Consider the following 21,102-nt stretch of genomic DNA (forward strand, 5'->3'; position numbering starts at 1 on the left):
CACATTGGGGGAGGGGGGAGTCAAAAAGTGGCAAAAATTGGGCCTCACAGTTTACGGAAGCCCCTTTTCCTTGACGTCCCTACGGTACGTTGGAAAGAGGTAAGGATTTGACCAACATTATTTATGTGACCAGTCACAGGAGTTTCCCTCCCACCACCATGATTGGTTGGAAAGGCGTAGGGATTTGACCCACATTATTTCTGTGCCCAGACACAGAGGTTTTCTTACCGCCCCCATAGACTTTGAAAAGGAATAAAAATTTGACAAAATTATTTCTGTGACTAGTCACAGGGATTTTCTTGCCACCCCCAATAGATTTTGAAAAGGAGTAAGAATTTGATAAAATTATTTCTGTGACCAGTCACAGGGGTTTTCTTCCAGCCCCCACAAGACTTTGGTAAGGGGTAGGGATTTGACCAACATTGTTTGTGTAACCAGTCACCGGAGTGCCTTCCCGCCTCTCCCATCCAAATCGTTAACTGGTTAGGAGGGGGGGTGGTGCCAACAAGCAACCTTGTCGGTTCCGACAGGACACTACGAAAAAATTTATCGATTTGGAGTGAGCATTCAACTATTTTGTTGAAAATTCATGTTTGTCAGTTGAATAAACATTTGTATTTAAAAATAAAATCATTTTGCTTGAAATATCAGCTATTACATTTTTTGTTGAAAAATAATTAATCAATTTAAACTAAAAATCGCTTTTTGGTTGAAATATCAACTATTATTTTGTTTTTTTAAATTAATCTTTTTTTATTGAAATTCAACTTTTTTCCCCATATTACTTAAATCACTCCTTAGATGTCTGGATTACGAAATAATTTCCATTAAAACTTCGATTATATCACAAGTGGTGTGAACTAAGCACGTGTCGTATCAAGTTTCCTCCGTAATTTAACGTCCTACTCTTTAGATTTAATCTAATCGACATGCTAATCTAGTCCTAAGTAGTTTATCCTTGAATAACGGAAAGTAAATTTAAAAATTATACTTTTAAGTAGATATTTCATGTCCTTATTTACTACGAAAAATCAAAGAAACATTGTGCCTATGTTTTTAGTCCATTTGACAGTTTCTTTTTTTAAATAATAAATTCTAAAAAGCGTGATTCTTAGCTTAAAAATTATTTATTTTTAAGCACTTAGTTTTAGGCATCTGATTTGAGAATTCTTTAATTCTGAACAACGTTTGGAATAGTTTAATTTTTAATGATTTAAGTTTGGGTTCTTTAATCATTTTGAAAGTTCCAATTAGAAAACATATAATTTTTTAACATTTTTAGGAAAACTCAAATTTGTAAGTTAACAAAGTTCAAAATTACTTAATTTTTCCACGTAAAAATTGCAGTGGACTCTTTTTGTACAGATTGAGCACGGTTATAAACATTTCACTTCTGCCGCGTATGGTCCCAATGTCACACACTGTTCTTTTTTATAATGAAAAAAGTGGGCATTCTATAAAAAACCAGTTATGTAATTAAGAGTTTATTGCACTTTGTCTCGTTTTTTCCCAAAACTTAGTTTATTTATTTTTAACATTATTACGCATCCTATCAAAATATGATCAATAAGAAATTTTTACATTGCTAGAATGAATAAGTTTAGTTTATTCATTTTTTTTTGTACCTTGTGTTGTTTTCTGAACATTTAGTTTCTTTGTTGTCAATGTTATTTTTTACGATTGAAACAAAAACTGTGCGTGCTATAAAAAAATGATTGATAACAAATTTGTAGTGTTTTTAAGCAACATTTGACCATTAATTTTTTACCGCTTGTTTCGTTTATCCACAAATTCAATTTTTTTATTTTTGTTTCATTTTTTGCGATTAAAACAGAAACTACACTTTTAATACAAAAATCATAACAAAAAAATTTATAGTTATTTTTCGGGTCTTTTTTTCAATGTTTTATGTTTTATGTTATTTCTTACGGTTAAAACAAAAACTACGCATCCTGTCAAAAAATTATGCGTAACAAATGCTTAGCTCTTTTTTATGTTTCAGTTCTGCCCCACCCCTCTCCCAACTCTCCCTGATTAACTGAAGTTTGGTGGGACTGACGTTATAACTACAATCTCCACCATATGACGATTTTCTACTTAACTTTGACATGATTTCGACTCAGAAAATAAACTTATTGCATAAAGGTGATAGTTGGGCGTATAATCTAAACAATGAATAATACAAACTACAAAATAGCCTCGGGAAGGACTGGAACTTTTAATGACAAAAGGCATGCACACGGAAAATCTAAAGGTCATGTTTCAGGCGACGAATGGAGACTGGGTGTTGGGAATGCTAGGGGAGTAAATGATCTCAAGGTAAAAGAATTGCGTGAAACTATGGACGTGAAGAAACTAGACATTTTATGTGTGTCTGAAACAAAGAAAAAGGGATGTTAAACCAAATACATAAAAAACGGCGTGTTGAAAGGCGGATTTGAAATATGATCAGGAGTAGACTGTGCATCACATGGTAAACAAGGAGTAGGTCTGATTTTGAATGAAAGAGCAAAGCAGCATCTCAGAGGTTATGATTTCGAATCTCCCAGACTGTTGTGGACTAGAATGCAAAATCAGGATACAGAATGGGTACTAGGTAATTTTGGGGATCAAAGAAAAAACTATAACGGAGATAACTTAGTTGGTCTATGCTTGGAAAGGGGCCTGTTTATTACAAATACTTGGTTCAGGCATAAATTGATCCACACGTACACCTGGTCTAAAGTAAATAGCCACAGTATAATTGACTTTGTTGCTGCGGATGAAAGACTAGGAGAGTTAGTCAAAGATACAAGAGTCATAAGGGGTCCTGAATGCAATACTGATCATTACCTTGTGATCTCAAAAATTAACTTAGGTCGGAGATGGAGAAAAAAGAGAACCAAGAAACAAAACAAACGCTAATAAAAATTGAGAAGTGACAGAAACCAGATGTGCGAATAAATTTCCAAAATAAGATAATCGAAATATAGATAGGGCAACATGGGAGGACCGTATAAAAAATAAAGATATAGAGGGCGCCTGGACAAAGTTACGGGATATCATTGTTAAATGTACGATCGAAGTGTGTGTTGCACTGAAGTTTCAGGAGGAATGTCTGGTGATGCGTGGTAGAATTCTGAAATTCAGGCTGCCCAAAAAGCAAAGACAGAAGCGTACAAGAGAACTTTGAACATCGCAGGTCTAAGCAATTAGGGAAGAAATAGACGCAGAAATGATTATAGACACGAAAACAGGATACTCAAACGATTAGTCAAGGAACGTGAGGATACAATTAGAGCAGAAGAAGAGATGAAAATAGAAAACGACTTTGATGGAAGCAAGAAACTGCTTTATAAAAAAATGAAAGAAAACAAAAGTACAAAATTTATGAAATATGGTATATGATGCAGACGGAATACTAGAGGCTTTTAGAGACTATTTTAGGAGACAATTTGGAGATGTGCGAATTGATAAATTTATGTTTCAAGATGGGAGACGTCCCAGACGATTGGAAGAAGGCGACTATCGTACCAATATACAAAAGAAAGGGAGAAAAAAGCGAGTGCAATAATTATAGAAGGATTTTCTTATTAAATACCGTAAGTAAAATATACTCAAAAATACTTATTCGTAGGATAATGAAAATAACAGAAGCAAAGATTTCGGAAGTCCAAAGTGGGTTTATGCCAGGAAGGTCTTATACGAATCAAATATTTAGCTTAAGACAAATTGCAGAACAAAATTTGAGAGTAGGAAAAAAGTTTTCTGTGCATTTGTTGACCTAGACAAAGCTTTTGTCAAGGTAGATAAAAGTAAACTTTGGGAAGTCCTGAAAGAGTATGGAGTCAATGGATGGATCCTACAAGCTATAAAAACTGAGTGACTGTTTCGATATTATTCAAGGAGTTAGACAAGGATGCGTTATGTCTTCATGGTTATTTATATTATTTATGGACAAGTGTTCAAGAATGGCTCTTTTCGACGAAGAGGGTGTGGATCTCAAACAGTAAGGTTAAGTAGGTTGGCGTTCGCAGGTGATAAGGTTGTTATGCAGAGTCAATCGAACACTTACAAAGAATGTTAAATAAATTAAATGCAAGAAAGAAGAGAATGGGCCTCAACATTAAAGCAAAGAAAAACTATGGTGTTCGAAGGAAAGAGTGAGAAAATGCTATGCAATATTTTATTAAATGATGAGAGAATTCAAAAAGTTGATAAATTCGTATACCTTGGTAGCTTATAAACTAGGGACGGGAAGATATATGAGGAATTAGATAGGCGCTTAAACGAAGGTAAGAAGATTATTGGTAGAGCAGGTCCTCTTATTAGAAGCAAAAATATATCAAATAAAGCTAAAATGGCAATACATAATTCTATATTTGTATCGACTGTACTATTCGGTAACAAGACATGGACTTATCAAGAAAAAGATAAGAGTAAAATGAACACAATTGACATGAGATTTCAAAAGAATGTCGTGCAGAAGAAACGCTAGTAAACACATAGGAAAGAAATCGGTTAAGATGGTTCAGGCAAGTTGAGAGAATGCCAAATGAACGACTCACGAAACAAGTGTATCAAGGTAAAGTATATGGAAGCATGCCCAGAGGTAGACCGCGGAAAGAGTGGTTAGAACCTGTGTCGGAGCAGTGTTGCGGAACTAACGTGTTATTTACATAAATAACACGAGAATTCTGGATCAATCTGAAAATTCTCTGTCCCTTCCCCACATTACTTCTTTCCCCACCGAGTGAAGCACGCCTACCCCGAAGCGGAAATGGCTTAATGGTATAATAATAATAATAACTTTTAGGTCCGTCGACTTAGCGCCGCCACCAAGCCAAATTGAAAAATTGTTTGCTCTTTAAACTCTTTTATAGTTTTCCCAAAAAACTACCCTTCCACGTGAACGTATGCAGCGGAACATATATGTGTCAAAAAAGCATAAAAAATAATAAAGCTTACAAAACAGTGTTAGTTGATATTTTTTTTTGCCCTTTTTACTCTCCGATGAAATATAATGAGTACACCAAAAACTACCTTTAAGTCGTACAAATTTACCTTTGTTAAAAAAAATTTTAAAAGTGGGAAAACCACCTTCAACAATGTAAACATGATTTACAGCTCCAAATTAATTACTTGAAACTTGAGCATTTCCCTCTCATTATAATTTTTCCCAAAGACCACCCTTTCACGCAAGTGTATGCAGCGGAGTTCATATATGTACGTAAAAAAGATTTAAAGTAATAAAATTGAGAAACCACTGCTTGTGGATATTTTTTGCTCTTTTTTTGCTCTCCTATGACATATAATACGTTCCCCAAAAATTACCCCCAAGTCATACATACCTACCCCTCGTGACCAAATAGGTTTTAAAAGTTGGAAAGCCACCGTGAACAATGTGAAAATGATTTAGAACTCCAAATTAATTACATGACACTTGAAAATTTCCTTCTCATTATAATTTCCCAAAAAACAACCTTTTTACGTGAACGTATGTAGTAGAACATGTACACGTATGAAAAAAGCATAAAAAATAATAAAACTTAAAAAACACTACTAGTCGATATTTTCTGCTTTTTTCGATCACGGATGACAAATAACACGTTCCCCAAAAACTACTCCTAATACTACCTCCTACCTCCCTCTCGTAATTCAAAACGTTCTACAACTGTAAAAATCACCTTGAACAATATAAAGATGATTTGGTACCCCAAATTAATTACTTGACATTTAAAAATTTGTCCCGCATTATAATTTCCTCGAAAACCCACCCTTCCACGCCAATTTATGCAGCGGAACTTACATTTGCATGTAAAAAGCATACAAAATAATAAAATTTAGAAAACACTGTCGGAGAGCACAAAATACAGCAAAAAGTAATCGACTAACAGTGTTTTGTAAATTTTATTATTTTTATGCTTTTTACATACATATGTAAGTTCTGCTGCATACTATCACGTAGAAGTGTAGTCTTTGGGGAAGATTATAATGAGGATGAAACTTTCAAATGTCAATTAATTCATTTGGAGCTCTAAATCGTGTTTACATTGTTCAAGGTGGTTTTCCCAGTTTTAAAACGTTTTTAAACACGAGGGGTAGGTTTATAAGACTCAGGGATAGTTTTTTGGGAAAGGGAATATATGTCGTCAGAGAGAAAAAAAAGGAAAAAAAATCTCCCCTAATCAATCATCTTATTATAATAATTTGTAGTGAGTTTGCGTAGGTGACGGCGCTAAGTGACGGACCTACAACTTTTGCTAGTTGATCTTTTTGTGGCTTGTTTCGTTTGTACAAAAATTCATTTTCTTACATTTTTAATGTTTTTCTTACGAATAAAACAAAAACTACGTGTTCTATCAAAAAGTGCATTATAGGAATTTAGTGGGGGAAGGTTCAGAGTCTCCCTTGTAACACAACAATGTAATAAAAATTTGTTATGATGCACTTTTTGATAGAACACGTAGTTTTTGTTTTATTCGAAAGAAAAACATAAAAATGTAAGGAAATGAATTTTTAGACGAACGAAACAAGCTACGAAAAGATCAACTAAGCAAAAGTTGAAGGTTCAAATTTTGTGTGTGTGTGTGTGTGTGTGTGTGTGTGTGTGTGTGTGTGTGTGTGTGTGTGTGTGTGTGTGTGTGTGTGTGTGTGTGTGTGTGTGTGTGTGTGTGTGTGTGTGTGTGTGTGTGTGTGTGTGAACCACGCCCGACCTCAGTCAGTTAAACGCATCTAATTTGATTGTAACTAAATTTATCAATAAAGAACAGTCAAATCGAGGTCATTAATTTCACCTTATTTTTAAAAAGTATCCATGACCTTTTCACGCGTAATATTTCTGGCGATCCTGCCAGGATCAGCTTATCGACATCAAATCTCTGCGGAGATATTAATTAAGTTATAAACAGCTGATCATCTGGAAATTGTTAGCGAGAATTTTACGAAATTCTGAACAGACTCCGGACCAACCTATGTGTGATTCGTCAACAAAGTTAATGAAAGATTGAATCTATTAGGGTGGATTTATAGTAGCCCTATACTACGAAAAATCAGTCTTTATCAACTCAAAAAAAGAAAAAGCAAAATTTTTGCAATTGGGAACGTCAGAGGACGGTAAATACTCAGGGAGCAACTCCCAGAAGAAGAAGCAAGGGACAACAACGCATCATCAACTCGCCGATTCCACGGTCTCAGCGTAGCGTAACGAGAAGATAGAAGATTCAAGGAGTCCCACCAGTAAAAGAGGAGAAGAAAAAATTGCAAATCAATTGTAAGTAGAGATTCTCCAGAAAATAAGAAGTGTCAGATTTATTGTACAGTTTAAAGTTATTTGAAGGCAAATTTTATTACTAAAATCATCAATTTTGCGCCCAAATACTATTAAACTTCAGGCTCACGTCCGTACACACGCTAATGGTGCTCCCTGGCCTCTGTGTCCGTCAATAAACAAAAACACCTACCTGGAATTTCTTGGCATTGTTGTAGCACGATTCCAAGAAACCAAGGCTTAAACCCGAACAATGTTACGAAAAACAACGAGAATTTAGGCATCGTCTAAAAAACAGTAGAATTTGTTCAAATCTTGCTTAAATATTATTATTTATTTAAACAATCCTAGTAGACAACCTGAGAACAAAATTATGTTGAAGATTTCTTATTTTTTTATAAGTTAACAAACTGGCTTTTCATAAATATCGAGATAACGAGACTCATTGCCTTACCGGCAAGACAAAATCAAGTAGAGAATCATTAATAAACGAGATTCTTTTCCCTTACCTAACAGCAAGTATGTCAAGTGAAAACTCAAACCCCAATCCCGTTCCTTAAGCACCTCCTCAGATGGGAACTGGCGCGATGTCAGAAGTTCAAATGTTAGCTCCACTAGCAGGTTCAAAAGGGGAAATAGAAACGGATATAGGCCCTGAATTAACGGATGATTTAGATGAGGATTACGAATTGATACCGTGAAGAGAAGAAAAATCAAAACAGCGGATGTCTGAAAATAAAAATGTAGTAACTCGTAACCTAGAATCAAAAAATAACCGAACCGGATCCCTGCTAAAGGTATAATTAGGACCATCAAAGAAATTACTGATCATGACGACATGAGCGTGGAGGATTTGATAAGTTCCATTAAAAAAGCTAAAAAAAGGTGCACTCAAGAAGACCTACTACTAGATTTTGTAATAGCGAAAAAAATATAAGATAATGCGGAAAGGGCCACAAGATATACTAGTATAAAGACTTACGATGACTTGTTTGATGCACTACTTCAAAAGCTTTCACAAATAACTTCAGTTTCACCACTCAGATCTAAATTAGAAAATTGTAAACAAGGACCGACCGAATTAGTACAAAATTTCAGTTTAAGATTTAAACAAATATTAAACGAATTAAAATATGAAATGCAAAGCGAGCATTCGTCTATTATTGAAAGAAAAATTGCCTTAAATATTGAAGACAAGGAATGCCTTAAACGTTACCTATTAAACTTAAAAAGGGAAATTGGCCTTCAATTAAAAGCACAGAACCCCACCAGTCTAATAGAGGCTCAGAACCAAGCCATAGAAACCGAAATATGGCTACGCGAAGCACAACCAGCTCGAACATCAATCTTACCACCTGTTTCCAAAACAACATTTCGCCCGACTCCACGAATACACCCAACACCATAACTGAAGTACCTAATCATTTCATGCCACTATCCACTAGAGCGGAAATGAGGTGTTATAAATGTAACAAAATAGGACATATGTCAAATCAATGCGGACAAAAACAAAATACAGATTTTCCAATTCCTTACGGACAGAATCGTCTACCCAACAGAATAAACAAATTACAAGACAACCAGGAAAATTACTTAAACTCTGAAGACATAACTCCAGAGGAAGAGAACGAGCAACTAGAATACGAGAATTCAGCCGAATCTCTGCAATCAATGGCGATTACAATACATCGTCGGGAGACATAGAGACGCAGAACAATATAAACTACTTGTAGATTCAGGAGCTTCAATAAATATAATAAAAAGTTCTCATGTGCCAGTAAATTCCCAAAGAATAGAACTCAGAAAAAAGTTTTTAATGGGTAAAGACGAACACCTATCAACACAAGCAACCTATATTACCTACTTAGAAAAAAACCATCCTTTTTACATCGTAGATGATGACTTTCCCCTTCCAGAAGAAGGAATAATATGCTTACCCTTCTTTAAAATGTACAAAAGATATGCCATTGCTCCAAAGTATTTATTCTTGGAAAATAAAAAAATTATCCCTTCACGGCGACGGAGAATAAATTTTACAGAACTCAAGTACAATTTGTAGAATTAAATCGAATGAACAAACCATGATATTTGGATACAAAATGAAAAGGGCATACTCGATGGAATTTACCGAATAAAAAATAAATAAATTATTATACCTGTTTTTAAATACAGTAAAAAACCCATTCAAATCCCTTCCAATATTATTTGCGAAAAAATTATGTCCATTAAATCTAGAGACGAGATTCAATTTGAAGGAGGGAGCGAGAGCATTAACGCAACATACCCAGTGAGTCGAATTTCTGAATTGCTAAAAAACTCCAGATGATCACACATTGAAAAAGGAATTAAAGAAAAAATTAGAAAAATCATAGTATTGCATCACGTGGAGATCCTGCACCCTGTACAAAGTTAACATACCATACAATAACTTTAAATTCAGGGAAAATAGTTAACTTGAAATCACATAAACATCCAGAAGCCCATAAGAAAATTAATCAAGATACCGACCAAGATGCGTATCCGCTGCCTACAATTAATTACATATTAGATCAACTAGGTCAAGCAAAATTCTTTTCAGCATTCGATTTGAGCGCAGGTTTTCACCAGATTCCAATGGACGTAAAATCCAAAAAATACACAACATTCTCCACAAATCGAGGACACTTTGAATATAACCGAATGCCCCTTATCTTGAAAATTGCCCCAGCCACGTTCCAGCGAATGATGGATAGTGCATTTAGAGGACTAATAGGTGAAAAATGCTTCGTATATATGCATGATATTGTAGTGTTTGGAACAACTATTGAACAACATAATACAAAATTGATTAATGTATTTAAAAGAATTAAACAATTAAGACTACGCCTAGAACCATTAAAATTCGAATATCTTAGACCCGAACTTGAATATCTAGAACATGTGATAACAAAAGATGGAATGAAGCCCAATTCAGCAAAAGCCGCATGTGTAAAAAACTTTAAAACGCCTACTACAGTTAAACAAATACAGTCATTTCTTGGACTCAAAAAGAAACCATTCTTGATGGGACCTCCAAATGTCAAGAAAGTTTTGATAAACTCAAAGAACTCCTCTGTAGTGCACCCGTTCTACGCTTTCTTAACGTCAGTGAACCTTTTATATTTACAAGTGACGCATCAAATTTATTTCTCGGTGCCGTACTTTCTCAAGGCAACCACCCATGCTTTTTTATATCCAGAACCCTCAATAAAGATGAAGAAAACTACAGTATATCCTAAAAGGAATTACTAGCGATCGTTTAGGCTTGCAAAAGGTTACGACAATACCTTTTGGGTAAAAAGTTCATTATACAAACCGACCATAAAGCCTTAGTTTGGTTGCATAATGTAAAGGACCCAAGTTCTAGGTTACTTAGTTGGAGATTACGTCTTAAAGAATATAAGTACACAATACAATATGTTAAGGGCTAAGAAAATAAAGCCGCCGTTTGTTTATCGAGACTATTCCCAATTCACGAGAATGACCTACTTCAAAAAGCATTGAAAAATATTGACTTATAAACAATAGAAGAAGAACTCCTAGACATTAAGGTGTTTGATATCTCTGAAAATCTTGATTTAAATACGCCAGTACCAACAAATTCTGGAAATCATGATTTCGATACACCAGTTTCAAGAAAACCAGTAATTATGGACGACGTAATATTAGCAGAAGAAAATAGAATTAAGTGACCGCACAGAAGAATGAGAGAACCTTCATTAGAAGTTGAAGGAGAACAAGAACAATATGGGAAACCCCAAAAAACTGGAAATCCAGCAAAAGAAAATCAATTTTTTGAAAAATTTTGTGAATGGAAAGAAAACCTTGTGACAAACGATAGAGTAAAAATAAAACCAAATGTTGAAGGTAAGTTATGGAAACAAATACCAAAATCAAATATACCTGAGTATAATGAAGAGGATTGGTTGCGTTCTATAGGATCCCAGTAGGCACCGGGACGTCCTAAAGACGTCCTTAGAATGTACCTGTATCTCATATGCTTTAACGTCTTTAAGACATCCTTTGGATCTTTTCATGTCTTTAAAAGGTCCTCAGGACATCCTTAGGACGTCCGCCAAAAGACGTATATATGACAAGTTTAGGACTTGTGTGCCCACTGGGATGGTTGATAGAAAAATTTAAAAAAAATTAACTATAGTAAGGTTAATTTTTAGTGACCTTACCTACATACCTTTAGAAAAAGAAATTCTTTTGGAAATGATCCAGTATTTGTCCAATCACTACCCAGATATTGGATTTCATATCTGTTTTAATAAAACTAGAGAACTCACCAAAGAAAAGCAAGAAAAAAATTATTAAAGAAGCTCATGCTAATCATCTTGGTGAAAAGAACATAATTTAACGAGAACGAGAAATAGGTGAATGGAAAGGTATGGATGAAGATATAAAAAGAAGTAAAAGCCTGTCCTATTTGTCAACTCCAAAAAACAACTATACTCACTAATCAAACCAAAGCTATTATTCCAGACACACCAAAACAACCTAATGACAAAATGGCTTTAGGAATTAGGCATGTGAAAACAACTTCCTTCCATCCGCAAGCAAATGGCAATATAGAAAGAATGCACTCAACATTTAAAAATCTCATCAATCAAAACATCGATGGAAGATAGTAATAAGCAATGGAACGAGAACTTAAAGTTTATTAACTTTGTTATTAATACAATGAAAAATGCTACTACTGGTCTTTCGCTATTCGAGATGATCTTTGGAAAAAATCCCAACATCCCTTCGGCTATACCCAGATCTCCAACCCTAACTTACTCTGAATTAGTGAAAAAATGGAAAAACCGACATGACAAAATTCTTAGGAAAAGGGAAAAAATAGAACTTGAGCAGGAGAAAAACTCGAGCTGGAAAGAGTCAGGCGTTATTACAGAAATTACTACAAATAATAATTTAATAATTAAATTTGAAGGTAAAACGATACGACTTCACATCGAACTACTGATACAAGAACTACATGATACAAGAACTTAATGGGAATATCTACATAGAAGAATTAAATAAAGTCCACCTTTTTTATAAAAAATGGAGATTGATTGTCTGGATAAATTTTACAACAACCGAACAAAGACTAACAGCCTTGGATCAAACTATATCATTAGATGAACGAGCTTGCGGAACCAACTGTACTCTAAAAGACGAGTTAAGACTAATAAAAGGACGATACAACAGACTGACCTCTAAAATCTCTATTCTCCATAAATTATTAGGAAGCAAAAGACAAAAGAGATGACTTGAGAACATTGTCGGAGATATTTCCAAAACACTTTTTGGTACCCTTACTAAATCTGATCTTAGTCAAATAAACTTAGAATTTGACAAAATATACACTGACAACAAAAACATCGCCACAATATTGTCTAACCATACTAAAATCGTTAACTTTATACTAGACACCTCCTCAATGGATTATAAAATATTGCATGATAAATTAGGATGAGAAAACGAATCAGCTAAGAAATTAAGTCAAATAGTAAACTCGAATACTAAAGATAATTTTGTTAATGCCAAATTGATTCTAGCCGCCCTTTTCATAGATGAAATGAAGATGTTGACACAGCTATTAATGCTATTAACGATGGAAAGCATGGAATCGTGCACCCTCAATTACTTACACCTAAGATTATGAGAGAAATGATAGGAGAATTTGAAACTTATCACATAACAAGATATCACTTCGATAAGGCCGAGGAAAATTACCAACATATAATCGAAATCAGTTCCGTTAATGTAGCCTTGATTCAAGGATTATTTACTTCTGCAATTGATATTCCAGTTTTAGAAAACGAAGAGGGATCCTTGCAAAGAATAATTCCAATGCCAACTAAATTCAATAAAGTACACCTTTCCTTAATCCCTGGCCATGATTTAATAATAACTTACAAAGACAGTTATGTGCCAATAGAACAAAAAGCAATAGACAAAAGTAAAAATATTGATGAATATTTAATTATTAAGAGGAATCAACCTAATTTACGTATCACTGATACAAATACTTGTGATTTACCTAGGAATCTAGAAATGCCAAAAACAATTATTATCAATGTAACTTATGATATAGAAAACAGCGAACAAGATTTAGATAATTTAAAATCTAGGTTAATGCAGATGCCACTCATAGAAGTCTTAAAACTTGGAAAGAAAGAAGTATAGAGTGGCTACATTATTTAGGTTACATAACAATAACTTTTGCGACTATTTATTCATTAAATGGATGCGGATTATTTTATTACATCACTACATGTTTACCCAAGAAAATATTTGCATCAAGAATAGAAATGAAAACCAACCTCATGTTATAACCTGCACTGCTGAAGTTCAACCTCCTTTAGAAGATGCTCGTCAAACTCTTATAAAAGGAAGAAAAGTAATAATATCATTTCGAGGACAAAATTTTGTCCAGAAACGGGGTTGTTAGAAGGGAAACTCTGAACCTTCCCCCACTAAATTCTTAGACTTTATATATGTAAGAACCACGCCCGACCTCCGTCTGTTATACGCATCTAATTTTATTGTAACTAAAAATAGAATGCTTGATTGTTAATTATTTTTTGTGTGATCAAAATTTGCATTTTAAATTTTCTGAAAAAATTTTTATAATCTTGTCAAAGTGTTCAAAATGCAACGTTTTTCTTACTACGACTTTTTTCATATCCTGCGTTTTTTTATTTAAAATCTTCAATTTTGTTTGTTTTTTGGAATTTTTTAAATCCTATAACTCCGTTAATTATTTTTATATAACAAAACGTCAAAAGAAGAAATTGTTTGCCTTTTTAGCGCTGCTAATATCCGTCTATAGAATTTTTAAATGTGAAAAAAGGTGTCTAAGAAATTTTGGAAATGCTTGAACTTGTTGGATTTTTATCTAAAATTTCTGGCTAACAAACTGGACCTTCAATTTAATACATTAAAAGACTATGCCCAATGCCACTCGAATCTGTAAATTTTTTAACAGTTATCGTACCAAAAGACTAAAAATCTACAGGCAGATGAACACACAGACACATTCGCGAAAACCTGCTTTTCGGGTTCAGAAGGTCTCAAAAAGTGGACATTTGATACCCATTAATATCTAGGTCAAAATATTTAAGCATGTCACTTTTAAATCCATAGCAAATTTTAATTTTAAAAAAGTTCGTATTTTGCAGTAGTTTAAAAGTTATTGATTTTTTTTGTGACCGCGCTCCGAACTCCAGCGCTAGTCGAGCACGTTCCGACGCGCACTTGTATCATATTGAGTACAATATGACACGAATTTTCAACTGAAATGATAAATTTTCATGAAAAAATCCATTTTTAATCAAGTAGTTCAACTTTCTACCGGGTATAGTTAATTTTTTAATCAAGAAGATGAATTTTCAATAAAATAGATCCATTATCAAGTTAAAAAAATGATTTTCTACCAAAAGTTGAATGGTTAAGTTTTCAGTTAAAAATGTTAATTTAAGAAAATAATAAAATTATCAAAATAGTTCACTTTTCCACAAAATAGATGAATTTTCAACAAAGCAGATCCATTCTCAATTTAAAAAAAAAAATTAATTTTCAACCAAAAGTTGAATAGTTAAGTTTTCAGTTGGAAAGATTAATTTTAAAAAATAATAATATTATCAAAATAGTTCACTTTTCTACAAAATAGATGAATTTCCAATTAAAAGAATGAAGCATGAAGAAAAGAATTTTTTAATCAAGTGGATCAACTTTAAGCCAAGAATTAGGGGAACAATTTTTTAATAAATTATTTTGAATAAAATTCTTGTGGGTATCATATTAAGTACAATAACAATCGAATTTTCAACTAAAATGATAAATGTTCATGAAAAAATGATTTTTTAAACAAGTGGTTTAACTTTCTACCAAGTATAGTTATTTTTTTAACAAAAAGATGAATTTTTAACCAAGAAGATTAATTATCTACTGAAAAAGATTAAGGTGATTAAATTTTGAATTAAGTCTGAATAAATTTTCAACCAAAAAAATTAATTTCCAACCAAAAATACTCGTACTGTTTTTAAGAGAGTGGTTAAGTATTCAATCAAGTAGTTGAATTTTCAATCAAAACATGTGAATTTTCACACCGAAAATTGAATACTCAAATTATTATAGAAAAGATTAGTTTTTAAACAAAAAATTTTTTTAAATTCTTAACTAAAAAATTAATTTTTCGAACAAAAAGATGAATTTTTAAGTGAACTAATGAAGCTTTAACACAAAAACTAATTTTTATAATAAAATAGTTTAATCTTCATCAAAGTTTAAATTGAAAATTTATCTTTTTTGGTTTACAATTCAACTACTAGGTTGAGTATTTCAATCGAATTGTTAAAAAAATACTTTTTTTGAAGGAAATAATTCTTCTTGGTAGAAAATTTCACTCTACTTTGTAGAAGATTAAACCATCGCGTATGAACGTGCTCTACCAGCGCTGGAGATCGGAGCGCGGTCACAAAAAATCAATAACTTTTGAACTACTGCAAAATACAAACTTTTTTTTCACCAAAATTTCCAGAAGAGATTGTAGAATCTATTGGAATATGAAAGAATTCTTTCACAGGCCAAGAAGTTCAATCAATTTTCAATTGTTCAAAACAAACGATTTTTTAAACAATAAAAAATTGTTTTTTACTGCCGATCAATTTTTTAGCGTAAAGTATACTTCGTAGCAAAAATTAGCATAACTCAATTATTGAATTTCGATGAACCGTTCGCGAGCAATCTGTTTTTGAAAAAAAAGATCCAGAACTTTAATTGTTAATAACTTTTAAAAAACAAAATGTTTTACAAAAATATTTCATGGGAGTTATTTCGATATAAAAACGAATCGAGAACTGTATACATTGATTGAAAATGGAACTATCGATTTTAAAGTGGCACACTTGAGATATTTTAACCCATCTCCAAAACCTATAGGTCTGAAAAAATTCTTCTAAATCTTCAAACATTCCAGAAAAGTCTTTTAAACTGTACAAAATATTTTGTAAATTCTTAAAAATAGGAAATATTCTGCAATACCCTGAATGTTTATTAAGATGTTGAAAATTTCTTGGAATTAGTTAAATAACCTAAAATTTTTTTAATTTTCTGAAATCCCTTCAAATTCTTTAAGTTTAAAAATTCCTTGGAATCTCTTCAAAAACATTTACAATATTTTTAAACCCTATAGGTCCTTTAAAATCTTTCAAAATCTTCCAAAATTTTAAAAAAATTCTTAAAACTACATCAAATTCTCTTAACTCCCTTAAAATTATTAAATTGTTGGAAATTCCTAGAAATTATTTGAAATACACCAAACTCTCGAATTCGGTTCCCCCATTTTCGACCTTCCTAGAACTGCTGTTTCTTAGGGGGCACGGCTATAGACGGTTGCGACTCTCACCTCGGAAGGACTGCATTGCGCGAGTGATAAGTCAAGTTATATTCAAACCTTGACATGTTTGAAACTCTTTTTAAAACTTTGAAATAATTGAAAATCCTTAAATTCTTGTGAATAAATTCTTAAAGACCGGTTCAAAATACCCTAGATTCTCTTCACAACTTCAGAATCCCTCACTTCTTGTGAATAGATATTTAGGTATACATCAAAACACGGAGGGGATAGATTGGCCGTATCGGCATAAATTTCCCTAGCGGTACCAGCAATAAATAATAATGGAATAGTGCAATTAAAATGTAATAAAAGATGACATAAATTTAATCAAGCGTGATAATGTACCAGCAGAGTATACACTGCCATTGAATTATATTAAAATGTCTTGGGATCTCTAAAATATCCTTAAACCCTATAGTTCCTATCAAATCTTTCAAAATATTTGAAAATTCTTTAAACCCTTATTAAATTCTTTTAAATCCCTTCAAATTATTTAAATTCTTGGAATCTTAGAAAATACTATTTTTAAATCTTCAGAAATACCTGAATAATACCTTTATAACTACTAATCATTATTTGAAATAGTTGAATTCATTACAAGTCCCTTGAGAATATAGGAAATCGATCAAATACCTCATTGAAAACATTTAAAATCTGGTGAAATTCTTTGAAATATTTGAAAAACTTTGAAATATTTGGAAATACTTCCAAATATTTTAAAATTTAAGGACATTCTTTAAACGAAATATTTGAAGTTATCTTCAGATCTTCGAACTCCTATAAAATCCCTTATTCTTATGAAATTCTTTGCAAGTTATAGAAACATTACAAAATGCTTCGATATTTTTCATATCTATTGTAATCCTTTAAAAATCACTTGCAATCCCATAAATTCCTTTCAAATCTTTGACATTATATGAAGGTCAAGAAATTCGTTGAACTGTCTTAAAATGTTTAAGATCTCTTTTAAAATACTTAGGGCCGGTTCCACCAACCTCAGTTGAATCATTGGTTAACTGAGAACGAGTTAAATATAATGCCATAGTTAAGCGTCCATTACCCTGTCGCGCGTTCCGCCACGTTTTTGGAGGTCCCGGTTATCTAACCAGATAGTCGTTTCGAAATAACTCCTGTTTGATTTTTAACCATTCGCGTGATTGGCTACTTGTCGGTCGAGTGAAAAGCAAAGCAATATGGCCGTGCGCGCCAAATCCAAATGAGATTCACTCCACGCTCGTGTCCACGCCAACCCAAAAAAACTGAATTTGTATGTGTTTTTTGTTCGTGTTATATTTCTGTTTTATTCGTGCCATCTGAGATAAGATGGAAAAAAATAAAGTGGGATCACCTAATTTTCTTTCTAATGCTCCTTCGATTTGATTCACCAAATCATTTACACAAGCTTTTCTTAAACGAAAAGTCGTTTGAAAATCAACGTCGTCGAAATTATCAAAATAATTCACTCTTTCTTTGAAAATTCGCGCTTTTCTGCGGATAAATTCAAAAATGTCTTATTCCGCTTCCACATCAGTCGACCTCAGAATTTCTTCCAAAAACTTCATATTTCACAATGACACTGCCGTTTTTAGGTTAAAAGACGATTAAATCGCCCTAACCAACCAATTTTGACCGGTTGGATTAAGCGGTGGTTAATGCGAGTTAACCGGCTGTTAAAAAGTGGTGGAACGTGTAACTAGCTTTAACCGATGATTACATTTTTAACCGAGGTTGGTGGGTTCGACCCTTAGAAGCTTTACAAATTCTTTAAAATAATTAAAATTCTTTAAAATTTTACAAAATTTCTTTGAAATCTGTCAAAACTACTTCCAATTCTTTAAATTACGTAATATCCGTCCAAATCCCTGAAAATTGTTTTTTTAATGGGTAAAACGGCTCTTTCAGGGCAGTCTGCAAGAATTTTACATTAGTATTCAAAAAAGAAGAAAGAACTCTTAATTTGAAGAAGGTCTGATAAAATCGTTTAATAATTTGACGAATTAAAGATTTTTTACCTGAAATACTTAAAATTCAGAAAACTTCTAATGTTTAGAAAGCTTTCATTTTGTTGTTTAGAATTGAATATTTAAATTAAATATTTTTCCCGGTATGAAAGATTTAATTTTTTAATTTTGATGACTGAAAAATATTTAGTAGTTGGAAAATTACTAAAAATTTCTTTTTGTTTTTAGTTAGTTAGCTAGTTATAAGCATAACATAAAGGTACATCCTGTTTATATTTTATTTATTTTATTATTACGAGTATTATGCATTCCTAGGATACCACAGTGCGTGTTTTGTTGAGTCACAAGCCTTAAATGTACCTGTTACAGTTTTAGCATAAATATGCTTGACCGACTTTTCTCGAATCCTGCTTTCAACACTTTACGTTTCCTACTAAAGTTATTTAATTAGTGGAAAATCAATAAATTCTGAAGCACCTCATTTCTCGTCCTTTGTTTCTGAAGGTAACTATGTAAATACAATTGAGTATTTTATTGCAACATTAACGCAATCAGTTTCTATAATATAACAAATTATTCTGTTCTTGTTATCCTTAAATTATTTATCATAAATTTGATACCCCTTCTAGTTACTCACTACAATCTTGCTTACCCGATCTTGTAAAACAAGTCACGCTCATTATAGCATTAACTCTTGAAAGTGAAACAAGGCTTTTAAAATAGCTTCTGTATAAGTTGAAATTAAAACAACACATTAAATTAAGTAAAGCAAATAACAAAAATTAGGGAATTTATTTTTATGTCGCAATGTTTTCATCGCAATTACTTAGATAAGGGTTGAATCACTTTGTAAAAAAAAGTGTTAAACATTCATAACTTTAGTTCAAACTTTCTCTCTTAGGTTGAAAATTGATTTTTTTTCTGAATTTTGTTTTAGGTGGAAATGTAACTATTACATTCGGTCAGTTACACCAGCCCCCCCCCCCCCTTAATTTTCGGGTTTTCTATAGCCCACTGAATTGCGCCCCAAATGCGCTCAAATATGCCACCGATAAAAAAATTTGCGCCACAAAACTGTAGGAGTTATATCAGGTGTTACGTGGGGGGGGGGGCTGTCGTCACACTATCCCCCCATTTGAAAAATCAAAATTTAAATCACATGATCTTGAAGATCTTCATATGCGGTCATATGCGCCACCACTAAAAAAATGTTGCGCTAGCTAATTAACAAAGATATCATATTTTGGAAGGGGCAGTGTAATGCAGGTGTTAAATCCTCAACAGTGATGTGCAATATAATGTTGAGGACATGGATTCATTCGTCTTAAAATGCGCTCATATGCGTCTTGCAATTTTTTACAATGATATCTTGATGATATCTTCAAATAACTTAAATTGCAATATAAAAATGTATAATGATCTCTTCAGATAGGACTTAAAATCGCTCTTATGCGCCTATTTCGAAATGGACAAAAACAATAATCAACCCCCTCATTAACACTTGTTACGATGCGCTATCCGATGATATCTCCGAATAACTTTAATTGGAATATAAAAATTTATAATGATCTTTTCGTACAGGATTTCAAACGTGCTCATATGCGCCACTTTCCAAATTAACAAAAAACCATAATGAACTCCTTCATTACGACTTGCTACCAATCCTATACCCGATGATATCTACAAATTACTTGAATTAAAATATAAAAATTTATAAAGATCTTTTCATATAGGATATCAAATGCAACAATAAGCGCCACTTTCGAAATTAACAAAAAACCATAACCAATCCCCTCATTAACATTTGTTACCGATCCAACAACCGATGATATCTCCAAATAACCTAAATTACAATAGAAAAATGTATAAATGTCTCTTTGGATAGGGTTTCAAATGATCTCATGTGCGCAACTTTCAAGATTAACAAAAAACCATAATCAACCCCCTTATTACCACTTGCTACGATCAACTGTCTAATGATATCTCTAAAAAAATAATAAAAATATTTGAAACCCTAAGCGAAAAGCCCCTCATAAAATTGTATAGTGCAATTTAGGTTATTTGGAAATATCCACGGGTGATGGATCAGTAACAATTGGTAATGAGGGAGTTAATTATAGTTTTTTGTTAATTTTGAAAGTGGCGCATATGAGCGCATTCGAAATCCTGTCCGAAAAGACCATTATAAATTTAGATATTGCAATTTAGGTTATTTGGAGATATCTTTGGATAGTAGATCGTAACAAGCGGCGTATGATCGCATTCGATACCCCATAGGAAAGTCACTTTATCAATGCGAAGTGCAAACTTTTTATTTTGTTGGTGATCACTTCGTAAAATTTTGTTAGCTCCATTTCTAGAGCAATTAAAAATTTTTTTAAAAATATTTATGGCGCATATGAGCGCATTTGAAGACGATTGAATCCATGCTCTCAACATTATATTGCAAATCACTGTTGAGGATTTAACACCTGCGTTAC

General features: G+C 32.8%; 1 protein-coding gene across 1 annotated transcript in view; it reads left to right on the forward strand.

The window, feature by feature from the left end:
• Positions 1-13,535: 13,535 nt before the first annotated feature.
• The window catches only part of LOC117170821 (arylphorin-like), a 25,373-nt gene continuing 17,806 nt past the window's right edge, over positions 13,536-21,102 (forward strand). Inside the window, exon 1 of the mRNA XM_033357863.1 lies at positions 13,536-13,661. Within this exon, the coding sequence (XP_033213754.1) occupies positions 13,536-13,661 (126 nt within the window). The remainder of the gene's footprint in view (positions 13,662-21,102) is intronic.

Source organism: Belonocnema kinseyi, chromosome 4, assembly GCF_010883055.1.
Source record: "Belonocnema kinseyi isolate 2016_QV_RU_SX_M_011 chromosome 4, B_treatae_v1, whole genome shotgun sequence".
NCBI lineage: Eukaryota > Metazoa > Arthropoda > Insecta > Hymenoptera > Cynipidae > Belonocnema > Belonocnema kinseyi.